General features: G+C 39.3%; 1 protein-coding gene across 7 annotated transcripts in view; it reads right to left on the bottom strand.

Moving 5' to 3' along the window:
• TXNDC16 (thioredoxin domain containing 16) overlaps positions 1 to 14,752 on the bottom strand; it is a 109,391-nt gene that overhangs the window by 80,053 nt on the left and 14,586 nt on the right. For all 7 annotated transcript variants that reach the window (XM_044229541.1, XM_044229538.1, XM_044229537.1 and 4 more), the window contains 3 exons: positions 13,984 to 14,066; positions 8,658 to 8,731; positions 7,738 to 7,812 (listed from right to left, as the gene is read on the bottom strand). In XM_044229541.1, coding sequence (XP_044085476.1) covers positions 7,738 to 7,812; positions 8,658 to 8,731; positions 13,984 to 14,066 — 232 coding nt within the window. The remainder of the gene's footprint in view (positions 1 to 7,737; positions 7,813 to 8,657; positions 8,732 to 13,983; positions 14,067 to 14,752) is intronic.

Here is a 14,752-nt window from a genome sequence, read left to right as displayed (position 1 = left end):
CTAGGAGAGGCAGTTCCCCATTCTTGGAGCGCATCTGGGAGAGGTGGACTAAAGAGCCAGCAGGCACTATTTCCCTCTCCACCTCTCAGCATAGATGCAAAGACACCTGCTGCGGGCAGCTAACCTGGACACCAACTCTTTGTTGCGGTTTACAACAAACTCCAAACCTCTGCACTTTGGTGCAACTACTCTTCTGGGACAAACCTGTATCACTCTCAGCACAGTGAGACCCTGCCCTATAGGACAGTGTAGGACGCCACCATGCCAGGTCCTTAAAGTTTGGAGTTTTAAAACACAACCAGTCTGCCTGGGATAGACCCCAAGGTGCACTGTTCTATCAGGGGGGCAGCCCTGCTGGACAAAGACAGGGTAAAGGCAGGTATCTGAGGGATGCCTAGGACACACGAGGGGAGATTCTTTGCCCTTCCAGGAAGACTTCCTGGACAGTGGCAGGCACATACTCCCCCCTCTAGGTGCAAGAGAGAGGGCTGGCCCATTTCCCTCCCCCACCACCTAGCATAATCTAATTTCAATAAGCAGCACAATGCCAACAGTGGTAGGCTAAACAGCTTACACCAAGCCTTGCCCCTTGTGCTCTGTTGCTGCTGCTGCTTTCTTGGACAAGCGTGCCTAAGAACCAGCGTGGTGGGACCCTCTCCAAGAAGACCAGCACAACCCTCCATCCTCCATATACCACATCTACTAAATATAAAGCTCTACAAAGCTTCAGCTCTAGTGGAAATAGCATCAGGTCTCTTTTAACAGACGGGAGGGTGCCTGGGTGGCTCAGTGGGTTAAGCCTCTGCGTTCAGCTCAGGTCGTGATCTCAGTGTCCTAGGATCGAGGCCCGCATCAGGCTCTCTGCTCAGTGAGGAGCCTGCTTTTCCTCTCTGTCTCTGCCTGCCTCTCTGTCTACTTGTGACCTCTCTCTCTGTCAAATAAATAAATAAAATCTTTTTAAAAAAATGGGTTCCTAGGTGGTTCAGTGGGTTAAAGCCTCTGCCTTCAGCTCAGGTCATGATCCCAGGTCCTGGGATCGAGACCCGCATCGGGCTCTCTGCTTAGCTTCCTCTCTCCTTCCTCCTCTCTCTCTGCCCACCTCTCTGCCTATTTGTGATCTCTATCCGTCAAATAAATAAATAAAACCTTTAAAAAAAAAAAAAAAAGACAGGAATACACTAGTTAAAATGTGCCACACTCTGGCCAAGATCCAAACACTCGCCACTGCAGGCAAGGAGAAACTCTGAAGAGGACTGACCTGAAGGAAAGAGGGGCCAAAACACAAGGCATCAGAGTACACACTCTGACATACTTCCTGAAGCACCAGGCCCTGGACAGTACAGGACCTCTACTTCATAAAACCATTACTCTCAAGAGCAGGAAAGATAACAGGCTTCCTTTTCTTTCCTTTTTTTTTTTTTTTTTGATACCTTATATATTTATCTGACGCAGAGGGAGCAGCAGAGAGAGAGAGAGGGAGAAGCAGGCTCTCCGCTGAGCAAGAGAGGGAGAAGCAGGTTCTTTGCTGAGCAGGAAGCCCAATGTAGGGTTCAATCCCAGGACCCTGAGATCATGACCAGAGCCAAAGGCAGACACTCAACCAACTGTGCCACCCATGTGCCCCCATAACAGGCTTTCCCAATACAAAGAAGAAAACAGAGACCTATACAAAATGCCAAGACAGAGGAATACATCCCAAAAGAAAGAATAAGAAAAGATCACACTGCCAGGGATCTAATGAAAACAAATATAAGTAATATTCCTGATCCAGAATGTAAAGCAACAATCATAAGGATACTAGCTGGGCTTGAGAAAAGCACAGAAGACAGCAGGGAGACCCTTATCCAAGAGATAAAAAACCTAAAATGTAGTCAGGCTGAAATGAAAACTGCAATAACCAAGATGCAAAACTGACTGGATGTAATGACTACAAGGATGGAAGAAGCAGAGGAACAAGTAAGTGATATAGAAGACAAAATTATGGAAAATAATGAAGCTAAAGAGGGAAAGAAAAATACTGGATCATGAATGTAGACCTAGGGAACTCAGTGATTCTACAAAGCATAATAACATTTGTATCACAGGAGTCCCAGAAGAATTGGGGAAAGAGGGCAGAAGGTTTATTTGAAGAAATTACAGCTAACAGCTTTTCCAGTCTGGGAAAGGAAACAGATATCCAAATCCAGGAAGCACAGAAAACTCCCATCAAAATCAACAAAATCAGGCCAACACCAAGACAGATCATAGTAAAAATTGCAAAATATAGAGATAAGGAAAAAATACTAAATGAAGCAAGACAAAAGAAGTCCCTAACAAATAAGGGAAGGCGAAAAGGTTAGCAAAATATCTCTCCACAGAAACTCAGCAGGCAAGAAGAAAGTGGCATGATATATTCAACATGCTGAATGGGAAAAATATACAGCTCTCATACTCTTCATATCTTCTATCGTGCAAGGCTGTCATTCAGAACAGGAGAGATAAAGAGCTTCCTAGACAAACAAAAGGAGTTTGTCTAGCCTTCAAGAAATATTAAAGGATACTCTCTGAATGGGAAAGAAAGATCAAAAGTGACAAAGACTAGAAAGGAACAAAGAAAAATCTCCAGAAACAACAACAAAACAAGTAATAAAATGGCACTAAGTTCATATCTATCAAAAATCACTCTGAATATAAATGGACTAAAAGCTCCAAAGCACACAGGGTGTCAGAATGGATTTAAAAAAAAAAAAAACCATCAATATATGCTGCCTACAAGAGACTCATTTTAGACCTAAAGACACCTGTAGATTGAAAGTGAAGGTATGTTGAAATATTTACCATGCAAATGGATGTCAAAAGAAAGTCAGAGTAGCCATTCTAATATCAGAGAAGCTAGATTTTAAAGAGACTATAACAAGAGAGGAAAAAGGGCACTACATCATAATAAAGGGGTCTATCCAATAAGAAGATCTAACAATGGTAAATATTTATGCCCCCAACTTGGGAGCACCCAAATATATAATTAATAACAAACATAAAGGAATGCATTAGTAATAAAATAATAATAGTAGGGGACTTTAACACCCCCACTTACATCAATGGACAGACGATCCAAGCAGAAAATCAACAAAGAAATATGTCTTTGAATGACACACTGGACCACATGGACTTAAAATAACAGATATATTCACAATACTTCAGCTCAGAGCAGCAGAATACACATTCTTTTCAAGTGCACATGGGACCTTCTCCAGAAGAGATCACATATTAGGTCACAAATCAGGCCTCAAATACTACAAAAAGACTGAGACTATACAATACATTTTCCAATCACAACGCTATGAAACTTGAAGACAACCACAAGAAAAAAATTGGAAAGACCACAAATATACTGAAGCTAAAGAACATTCTACTAAAGAATGAATGGGGGCACCTGGGTGGCTCAGTTGGTTAAGCAACTGCCTTCAGCTCAGGTCATGGTCCCAGAGTCCCGGGATTGAGTCCCGCATCAGGCTCCCAGCTCCATGGGGAGTCTCTTCTCCCTCTGACCTTCTCCTCGCTCATGCTCTCTCTCACTGTCTCTCTCTCAAATAACTAAATAAAAGTCTAAAAAAAAAAAATTTTTTTAAATGAATGGGTAAGGGAGGCTGATTTTCAACAAAGCAGAAAAGAATATCCAACAGAAAAAGGACAGTCTCTTCAACAAATGGAGTTGGGAAAACTGGATAGGAACATGCAGAAGAATGAAACTAGACCACTTATACAATACACAAAAATAAATTCAAAGTGGACAAAAGACCTAAATGTGAGATAGGAAAGCATCAAAATCCTAGAGAACAAAGGCACTATCTCTTTGACATCAACCATAGCAACTCCCTACTACATACATCTCTGGAGGAAAGGGAAAGAAAAGCAAAAATGAACTACTGGGACTTCATCAAGATAAAAAGTTTCTACACAACAATGGAAACAATCAATAAAACAAAAAGGGAGCCTTTGAAATGGGAGAAGATATTTGCAAATGACATATCAGATAAAGAATTAATATCTAAAATCTATAAAGAACAAACTCAATACCCAAAAAACAAATAACCTAGTTAAAAAATGGGTGGAAGACATCAATAGACATTTTTCTAAAGAAGACATCCAGATCATTCAACATCATTTATCATCAGGGAAATACAAATCAAAACTACAATCAAATACCACCTCAGAATGCCTAAAATTAACAACACAGGAAACAAGTGGTGTGGCCACTCGGGAAAAGAGTATGGAGGTTCCTCACAAAGTTAAAAATAGAACTACCCTAGGATTCAGTGTAGTTCTCGCACTGCTAGATATTTACCCAAAGGATACAAAATACTGAATTGAAGGGATACATGCACCCCAATGTTTATGGCAGCATTACTAAGAACAAGCAAATTATGGAAAGAACACAAATGTCCATCAACTGATGAGTAGATAAAGAAGATGTGGTACATGTATGTGTGTATATATATGTATATACATAATGGAATATCACTCAGCCATCAAAAACAATGAAATCTCGCTATATGCAACAATGTGGATGGACCCAGAGTGTATCATGCTAAGCAAAATAAGTCAGTCAGAAAAAGACAAATGCCATATGTTCTCATGCATATGTAGAATTTAAGAATCAAATGAACATGGGGGTGGGGTGGGGAAGAGGCAAACCATAAAACAGAGCTTTAACTATAGAGAACAAACAAGATTGATGGAGGGAGGTGGGCCAGAGATGGGCGAAATGGGTGATGGGCATTAAGGAGAGAAACTGCTTGCCAGGCACTGGATATTTCAAACTGATGGTTTTAGCACCTTAAAGCAGAATGTCAAATTGAAAGGTATTTTTTTCCTCATGGTTATTTGGAAGGTGCAGCTATGACATGGCACATTATCTAGCACAGTTCTTCAACATTCTAAATATCACTACAGAGAATTTTTGTAAAATATTATATTCCACAAGTCATTTTTCTTACATTTTAAATTAAAATGAGGACATTGCCTCTTTGCAATTTTACATCAGTTTCTTCTTCCCATGAGTGTTGGTGTTCTGTCAAATGCTCCCTGAATAACCTGTATGTTGACTACACCTACATCTGTACTCCTCAGTGGTTCAAATTCCCACAGGTCCCTACTGGAGACTCAGGTCTGATGGGCATTCCCCTTGTTAAAATAGACTCATCTTCCCCTGTCAATCTGTTCTTCTTCCTTGCCTACTTCAGATGTTAATCAGAGAGGATTTGGAGTAGAGTAAGATTGGAAAGACAGAAAAGAAGAGATTAGGGATTAACTTGAGTTTGTACTCTTGCTGATTATTACCAAATTAGCCCTTAGCAAATCCAGTTAACTTCACCTCCTAAGCATTAAAAAGAAAATCCCCTCTTTGCTATCTCTATTTTACCTCCCTAGGTTGTATAATGGACACACAATGCTTTCTATGTGTGCTTGGACTTCACAAATCTGTCTCACGTCCACCAGAAAGAGCTGGAAGGTACTAATCTGATTACATCACTTACTGCCTACAACCCTCTAGTGAGCAATCAGACATTGAAGTGGTCAAGACAGTGAGCCAAACTTAAGTAACAATCAAGTCTTTATTCCCTCACTGTAATAGGAGGGCGAGCCACAGGCCAATAGAGAGGCCCAGTTCCACAGGGCTCCATTCCTTGCCACAACCACCATGGGCCAGCATTAGGCAAGGGTCAGGTGGATGCAGTCACATGCATGGGGGCACCTCATTCCAAGGGGCCCCAAACAAAAGGCTCTTGACTATGGACTTGTGGTCCAAGGGGAAAGGAAGGGGGAAGAGCCAGACATGGAAAGATATTGAGTCAAGTGGAGGAAAGTGCCTCAACCAAAGACCTCTGATAAGAAGGTCTTAGCAAATGCGCCTAGGAGGTGCCTCAGTCAAGGTCCCTGATAAGAAGCCTCTGTATAGGGACACCTGGGCTAGAAATACAGGTTACATATGAGCATGTCTGGCCTAGGTGCCTGAGTCCTAGATCTCAATTTTTTTTAGAAAATACAATGCACTGGGCACACAGCCAGGATGGTGCGGGCAGGGCACCTTTCCCCTATGAGAGCTGCCAGACAAAGACCATAATTGCCTATGGTCATGACTCATAGGTCACACAAGGATTCTGGCTTGGAGCTAAACTCCTCACTCTTCAGTGGCTACTCCAAAGCCTCAACTTCTTCACATGGTAAACAAAGATCCCTTCATCTGAACCCCATACCTACTTTTCTGCTCTCCTCTCCTGTTTCAGATTTCATACTCCAGCAAAAACTGCACCCCTCCAATTGGGCATCCGGGTGGCTCAGTCAGCTAAGTGTCTGCCTTTGGCTCAGGTCATGATCCCAGGGTCCTGGGATCAAGCCCTATATCGGGCTCCCTGCTCAGCAGGGCGTCTGCTTCTCCCTCTGCCTCTCCCCCTGCTCTCTCTCAAAAAAATAAAAATCTTTTAAAAATTTTATTTAAAAAAAAAAAACTGTCCCCCCAAAGTATTCTAACCACCATGCCTTTGCTCAGTTTCCCCCGCCTCCCCACCTTCTGTTTCTTCGCCAAGCAAACTCCCACTTATCCTTTAAGATTCATCCCAAGTGCCACCTCCACCAGGAAGCCTTCTTAACAAATATCCGCTTTCATTCTAGACACAAGAAATTTTTCCCTGTGTTGTGGATCCTTATGCCCTCATACATAGAAGTTGCTACCAATTTACTTACTACTTAATATTTCCTGTTTCTGTATCTGTCTATGCAACAAAACACTATATTCCTAGAGAACAGAAGCCATACCAGCTCTTTGGAATTCCTCTCCAAAAGGCCACCACTTACTCTTTACAACTGGCTTCTTAGTCTACAGGTCTTAGGCTCCATCATTGGCAGGGATTTCTAAAATCTTTTCATTTATATATGATGGGTACTGGAACATTTAAAAGTGTCCATTTTCAAAGTGATAACCACAACTTTTCACCTATAAGTTTTGAGTTTCCTGTCATTTAACTTCCACCCATTTTTACAGGAATCCAGTCCAAGAGGAGAAGGAATAGGGTAGCCAAGCAGACAACAAAGATACTCAATGTCAGCAAAGGTCTAAGTGCCAGCAGTCCTAATATAACTTAAACTGGAAAAGTCCATGTAACCTGTATCCCTGATTAAGTTGTAGCTTCTGGCTGTGTCACTGAGGAGGAAACCAGACTCCATTCAGGGGGAGAATACAAGAATGGACTCCTCATGGGCCTAAATCCTAGGTGTAAAGATTCCATGCCAGGGAAGTTAAATTTAGATTCTCTCTCTCTCCCTCTCTCAGTAAAAACTAAGATGTGTGCTGGGACTATTTGCACTGTTTCTGCACCTACCGAGTAGGCACAGAGCTACAGACTCCAGAAAAATCCGGCTGGGATGAGAAGCACGCCAGACATTTTAAAAATCCCAGTGAGAATAGCAAAATGAGCTTCTTCCCTGGTAAAATCCTTACTCCACAGTTATACTCAAAAGGAAAAGCAATACTATCACCATGTGATTGTGTCCTCTCCTATTTCTTACATAAAAATGTTTCTGTATCCTCTGCCATTCAAGACATTTGAGATCCTCTACATAGGGAGAAGATAGACCAGTAATATATGTGAAATGAATGCCTACAAATATAATGTTAAAACCCTAAAATATTTTAATGGATTGTGGTAGCCTTTAATGAAATCAAGAGATAAACAAATGAATGGGTACCTCCATACTTACAAGAGAACATGAGCAACGATAGCATTCACATCAAACAGAGTATCAGGAGGGAATTCTCTAAGTACGATGTTGCCCCTACAAAAAATTTCAAAAAGCATTACAGAAATATTCCCTTGGAATTCATTTTTCTTGTCTTTCCAATACAGTAGGTTGTAAGTTCTTTGATGTCAGAGCCTGAATGTTATCTATTATCCCATGTTCCTCCCCTACCAGCATGCTGACCATAAAACACACAAAAATATTTATTGAATATTTACACTCAATAAATACGTTGACTTTGAGGAACTTAGACCCTGGGCTAGGCAAAAAGACTGGGAAAAACACATGAGTCTCAACAAGGCTTCCTACCAACTTCCCAGTCATATACACACACATTCCCTAAATGGGCTGGGAAAGGAGACAAGTTGCAGAGAAAAAGAATTGTCCTTAGCAGTTGATCTCTGAGGAGACAGAATCTGTCCCCTCTTCTTAGGCCAAATCCAAATAGTTTGGGAAAAAGACTCTGAGAAACCTCAGAGAGACTAGTATACCAAAGTGGAGAGGAATCTGTAACTGGGACATTGGCAGATCTTTCAAAAATACATTTCTTCCACACCCAAATATGGACCTGACAGATCTACTCAAAACACTAAATTTGTTAAGTGATTACTTTTTAGGCACTTATATAGTAGGAGTTTACATAAGAATTCTCATGTAATATTCAAAACAAGCCAGTGAGGTAGGTTTTAGAGTTATTTTATCTTATTTTATAGATAAGAAAGCTGAAGCACAGGTAAAAAAAATCTATGACTTAGACTGTTTGCTAAGCTTCATATGACTCCTACTGCATGCAACTTTATTCTGACTCAGTGATATTTTGTATATTTTAATCTAGAAGTATAGCTTTATATCTGCCTATCACACTCAAAAAAATACTTTACCTGAATAAATATGCTTTCATCAAATCCTTCTCTTTTCCACAGTATCTTGATGTTTCTTCTTTGACACAATTAACCTTTAAAAGATTATATTTAAGGTTTAGAGTATACACCAAAAGGTCAATTTTCTTGGTTAGGGAAACAAGAAGGAAAATTAAGCAGTACAGTCTGTCTCCAGGTCAGATTTTTTATTTTACTTTTCTTTCTGATTTGTATCCTATAATTGCTCATTTATTCAAGTGCTTGAGGTAACCCTAAGGAATAATTTCTACACCTAATAGTTCTATTTAATTGTATTAAGCATTTACATTTAACTCATCCTTATGGAACAAGTTGGAGGTAACCAGGTAGAAAAGGAAAGAAACAATTAAGACAGGACAAAAAATCATGAGTAAAAGCCAAGAAGCAGAAGTAAGTGGTAAGTTGGGAGCATGAAAGCATCTCAACAGCTGGAATACAGATACTGTTGGTTTCTTACCCAAAATCCATCCTTCTCTTTTGTTTTACTAACAGAACTTCCCTAAACCCAAGTGCCCCAGTGAAAGACTTTTCCAGACTCCCCAACAGGTACAGATGGCTGAACAGTGTTTGAAGTCACTGGCATTGGATTCCAGATGGTTCCTAAAAGGAGCTGACTTACACTCTTTTCCTACTTCTTTTTTTTTTTTCCCAATTTATTTATTTTCATAAAAACAGTATTCATTATTTTTTCACCACACCCAGTGCTCCATGCAAGCTGTGCCCTCTATAATACCCACCACCTGGTACCCCAACCTCCCACCCCCCCCCGCCACTTCAAACCCCTCAGACTGTTTTTCAGAGTCCATAGTCTCTCATGGTTCACCTCCCCTTCCAATTTACCCAAATTCCCTACTCCTACTTCTTTCTGACAAAAAACAGACAAGGCAGCTAGGGCACCAGCAGTGATCATGGACCATAAAACATCTTGAAAGGAGAAACCCTTGCTGAGGATGGTGCCACAGAAACTATGAACCTTAATCAATGATGACATTAAAGCAGCCATAACAGCCCTTGATAGTTTATAATCTAGACTCTGTGTGAAAAATATAAGGATAATCCTGGCAGCAACATGAAGATACAATGGAAGGCAAGTGAGCACAAAGATAAGGAGGCAGCTTAAATGAGTATCACATCAGTGCAGGGCAAAGATGACTGGCACCTGAAGTAAAGCAAAGAAGGACAGAAGAGGTTCAAGAGATTTTTCACCAATCCAGCAAGGAGATCTAGGGAGAAGACTGGGCATGTGTTTTTAGCATGGGATAGAGGAGAAAGGAAAGAGATAAAGAGAATGAAGAGGTTTCGAGATGGGGCAAGGAGTAGCTGCTAACAAAACTTACACTAAGGCTGGAAGAAAAAGTTATTTCATTTTAGACTTTGTAAGTTTTGTTTTTTTAAAATGGGTTCGGGGTTTTGTGTGTCTCTGTGTGTGTGTTGCTCAATTTAATTTTAACAGAGTCTGAAAGGAAGCAGGATGACAAGTGGGGAAGCCATGTTTATTTTCAAAAGCAAGAAAAGGAGAACAGATCCTCAGAAAAAAGTATTAGGAATAGAGAATTAGAATTAAAAGTCAGAATACAGCTACACCTCCCCCAAAAAAACTGAATGTTAGCAAGAATTTTTACAAGTCAGAGTATAGGGGATGATTGACATTATGACAATAGATTTTTTTTTCCATTCATCCCATTCAACATATATATATATATGTTGAACATATATGTTCAACATATATATATATGACTGACTACCATATGTTAGTCAGTCTTCTAGTCACCAGGGGTACAGTTAAGTTCCAAATAAAAATCTTTATCTTTAGAACTTACATTCTAAAAGTAGATACAATTTTAAAAACTAATTAATATGCAGTGTTAAGTCCCATATAGAAAAAAATACTAAAGGGACAGTGTATGACAGGACATTTTAGATAGGTAACCAAGGAAGGCTTACAGGAAGGAATGACCTTTGCACAAAGAACAGAAGGAATGGAACGATGCATATGATTATATAAATATATGGAAGAAAGAAGTTCTAAGCAGCAGGGAAAATATTTGCAAAGGCCTTATGGAAAAAAACAATTCTAGCTTGTCCAAGTAACAAAAAAATGACCTGTAGGTTTCAGGAACAAACTGAGCTAGGTAAAGAGACAAAAAATGAAATTAGAGAGGAAACCAGTGTCAGTAAAAGGGAAAGGTTTCTATTTTATCCTAATGTAATGGGAAGGGGTAGCAAAGTGACCTGATACATATGAATTATGTGTGGAGAAAAGTTTAGTGGGACAAGAGTTAAAGGAGAAAGACCAATTATTAGAAGTCTACTATAATTTCCCAGATGAGAAGTGAAAAAGATTTAGATGGGGCGGGGTGTGGTGAAAGTATAGGATGTGAGAAGATTTAAGAAGTTTTAATAATAGAACCTAAAGATTTATTGATGGATTGTTTACAACAAAATGAAGAGTCAAGATGATCTAAAGGTTTTTTTGTTTTAAAACCTGCTTTGATGGGACGCCTGGATGGCTCAGTTGGTTAAGCAGCTGCCTTCGGCTCAGGTCATGATCCCAGGGTCCTGGGATCGAGTCCCACATCGGGCTCCTTGCTCGGCAGGGAGCCTGCTTCTCCCTCTGCCTCTGCCTGCCTCTTTGTCTGCCTGTGCTCGCTCGCTCTCTCTCCCTCTGTCTCTGACAAATAAATAAAATCTTTTAAAAAAATTTAAAAAATAAAACCTGCTTTGATATAGTAAGATAGCTACACCAGCTTTCTTCTGATCATCACTTACATGATACATCTTTTTCCTTCATTTACCTTGAAGATGTCTGAAGCCTTTATTTTAGGATGAATTTCTAAATAGTACAGAGTAGGGTTTGGTTATCATACCCAGCTTTGTCTTAACTGGAACATTTAGTAATTTATAATTTATTGTTTCCTTCATCTGCATCTTCCTCCTGAAATCTTAACTTTTAAAGACAATCTCAAAAATGCTACTTTTTGTCAAGTCTTTCCTACTAACACACATGACCTTCTGCCCTGATAATCAGGTACGAGCTTCCCTTCCTTTAAACCTAAATGGCATTTTATTTGTAACTATTACAATGATTGTGTTCTGCTAATTTCTGAAATGATTTGCGAATATATTTTTTCTCCCCTATTTAGGATCTAAATTCTTCAAGGAAATAGACTGGATCTTAGTCACATATCTATCTAAAAGACTAAACAAAGTCACCTCATTTCAAGGTCATAAACATTTACCCAGTATCTATTGTGTGCCAGAGAGTGAGCTAGGTCCTCATTATAGGTCTGTCTTATTTCCCAGTCTCCTTTCCACACAGCTTAGCATCCTTAACTGTAAAATCAAGACTTTAAGTTTTGTTAGTTCATAAAGGCAACACCCTGGGCATAAACCTTAATACTCTATTTTAGTTACTAGATACACAGTTGTTAGCTACTAGATAAACAGCATGATTATCCCTTTTGAATGTCATACCAGCCAAGTATTTCATTTCTAAACTTTAGAACTTTATTAAAAGCGCCTTGAAGATGAGCACCACTATCATTCTAGAGTGAAATCAGTTGTCCAAAGTTAACAAAGTTACATATAGAATTGACATAAAAAATATTTTTTTAAGTAATTAGCAGTGAAAAACAGATAATTGGTTTTTGCCCCTGGTTCCTCACACAGGGCTCTTGAAACCCTTACTATTTCCTGAGTGATAGGGGTATCTTTTGTTCCAATATTTGGTCTTTAACCCCAGTTCCTTATATAAGAGCTTCTAAGAAAATCCCTGTAGTGTTTAAGAGTATCTTTCTGCATGCTAATGAGGTGACTGATCCCTGATGGCTCCTATATAGCTTTGAGATGGAGACTCTTACCAAAAAGACAAAGGCATGATTAGGTTGAACTTTCTGTCCCACCTCTTACCCTTAGGAGATTGAATTAATCACCAAGGGCCAAAGATTTAATCAATCATGTCCACATAATGGAACCCTCATAAAAACCCTAAACAACAGGGCTTAGAGAGCTTTCAGGGCGGTGAACACATCCAAGTACCAGGAGTGGGCACAGTCCAAACTAGAAAAGGACAGAAGCTCCTGTGCTCAAGACATCCAGACCTCGCTCTATGCAGCTCATCTATTGGGCTGTTCCAGGGCTCCATCATTTATAATAAACCAGTACTAGTAAACAAAGTGTTTTCCCTTAATCCTGCGAGCCATTACAGCAAATTATCAAACCCAAGGAGGGGGTTGTGAAAGCCCCCAATTCATAGCCAAGTCAGGCAGAAGTTGTAGGTAACCTGGGAATCCACTCCTTGGGACTGGCATCTGAAGCTGGCAGGGGAGGGCAGTTTTATAGAACTGAGCCCTTAACCTGTAAGATCTGGGCAAAGTGGGCGGCTAGTGATAGAACTGATTGGTGTGGGAAAATTCACACATTTGATGTCGAAAGTGTTCTCTGGGTAGAGGAAAGAGTTTACCTTTAATAGCCAAGTTAGTTAACCTTTCTATGCTTCCTGCCCTGGGAACTCTAGCTATAGGGACCAAGTGGGACAGTGACCATCTCTCAGAGGTAGAAGGCTAATGAACTAAGAAAGAATAAATGTATACAGAAAGTTAGGTAGACACTAATCTGAGAGAATTCAATAATCACTGGATTTTAATCATTCAATTTTCTGAGGTACAAATTCTAAGATTAAATGAAAAGCTCATGGAGCTATCTAATCTATGACACATGTGGAAATTTTCCATATACTCATGACAAGTTTAAACATTTTTTTGAGAAAAAAATTAAATATATCATTTCAAGTTAGACTGTTTTGACTTTATTCTAAAAATAAAGGGAAAACTGAAACATAAGTAATTATAAAGACTCAGAAGACTAGAAAAGCAAACAATTACCTCAATTTTTGTACCTCAGTTTGTGGTCATAAACTGAGCTAATAAACTGTGCTAATAAACTGAAATTTAATAAATAATTGAATATAGAGATCTGTTATAATATATTTGTCAGGCAAAACAAAACAACAAAGCCTAACCATAGGATTGAAAAATGAACCATGGCCTCAATAAAACAGTTTACAAAATAAATTAAATTCTAAGCCAAAGAATTCTGAACAGCTTTTTTTCTTCATGTATTAATTTACACAATAACCTGGAACTATCTTTCAGTGCTTCTGTTTTTTCATATATAAAACGGTAGGAAAAAAATTTTTCCAGTCTGGAAAAAGGTGTGAAACATGAGTATATTTAGATACTCAGCCTTAAGTCATATAATTGTAAAGTGTCTGTCACTAATAATTTAGTAACAAAAAATGTCTTCCTACCTTTGCAACTGAAATTCCATAGTCCTGGAGAGGTTTAACAGCCTCATTCAGTTCTTCAAGAAATACAGAGTTTCTTGGAGAATCTAAAAATAAGAAATGTTTAATGAATGTTTTATGGCTTGCTCCTTAGAAAAGATGAATTTTTAAAGCTAAATCTGAAAGCTGCACACTGAAGAAGAAACAGATCAGTTTGCCCTAAAAGTATACAAAACAACAAATAATCAATTAAACATACCTAGTTATATATTTTTATGCCCTTATTTCCTATTGCCTCATCATTCATATTTCTAATGATTTTATGATATATTTTAACTTTTTAAGTACATTTTTTAAATTTCTAAAACAAGGGGCGCCTGGGTGGCTCAGTGGGTTAAAGCCTCTGCCTTCAACTCAGGTCATGATCCCAGACTCCTGGGATCAAGCCCCTATCGGGCTCTGCTCAGCAGGGAGCCTGATTCCTTCCTCTCTCTCTCTCTGTCTCTGCCTGCCTCTCTGCCTACTTGTGATCTTTCTCTGTCAAACAAATAAATAAAATCTTTAAAAAAAATTTCTAAAACAAGAATAGAATAAATATTTAATCTAGGGGCACCTAGGTGGCTCAGTGGGTTAAGCCTCTGCCTTCAGCTCAGGTCATGATCTCAGGGTCCTGGGATCAAGCCCTGCATCAGGCTCTCTGCTCAGCAGGGAGCCTGCTTCCGTGTCTCTCTCCCTGCTCTCTGCCTACTTGTGGTCTCGCTGTCAAATAAATAAATAAATAATCTTTAAAAAA

The sequence above is a fragment of the Neovison vison genome, chromosome 13, assembly GCF_020171115.1.
Source record: "Neovison vison isolate M4711 chromosome 13, ASM_NN_V1, whole genome shotgun sequence".
NCBI classification, from domain to species: domain Eukaryota; kingdom Metazoa; phylum Chordata; class Mammalia; order Carnivora; family Mustelidae; genus Neogale; species Neogale vison.
The sequence above is the reverse complement of the archived record's forward strand: the minus strand, read 5'-3'. Positions and strand labels throughout refer to the sequence as shown.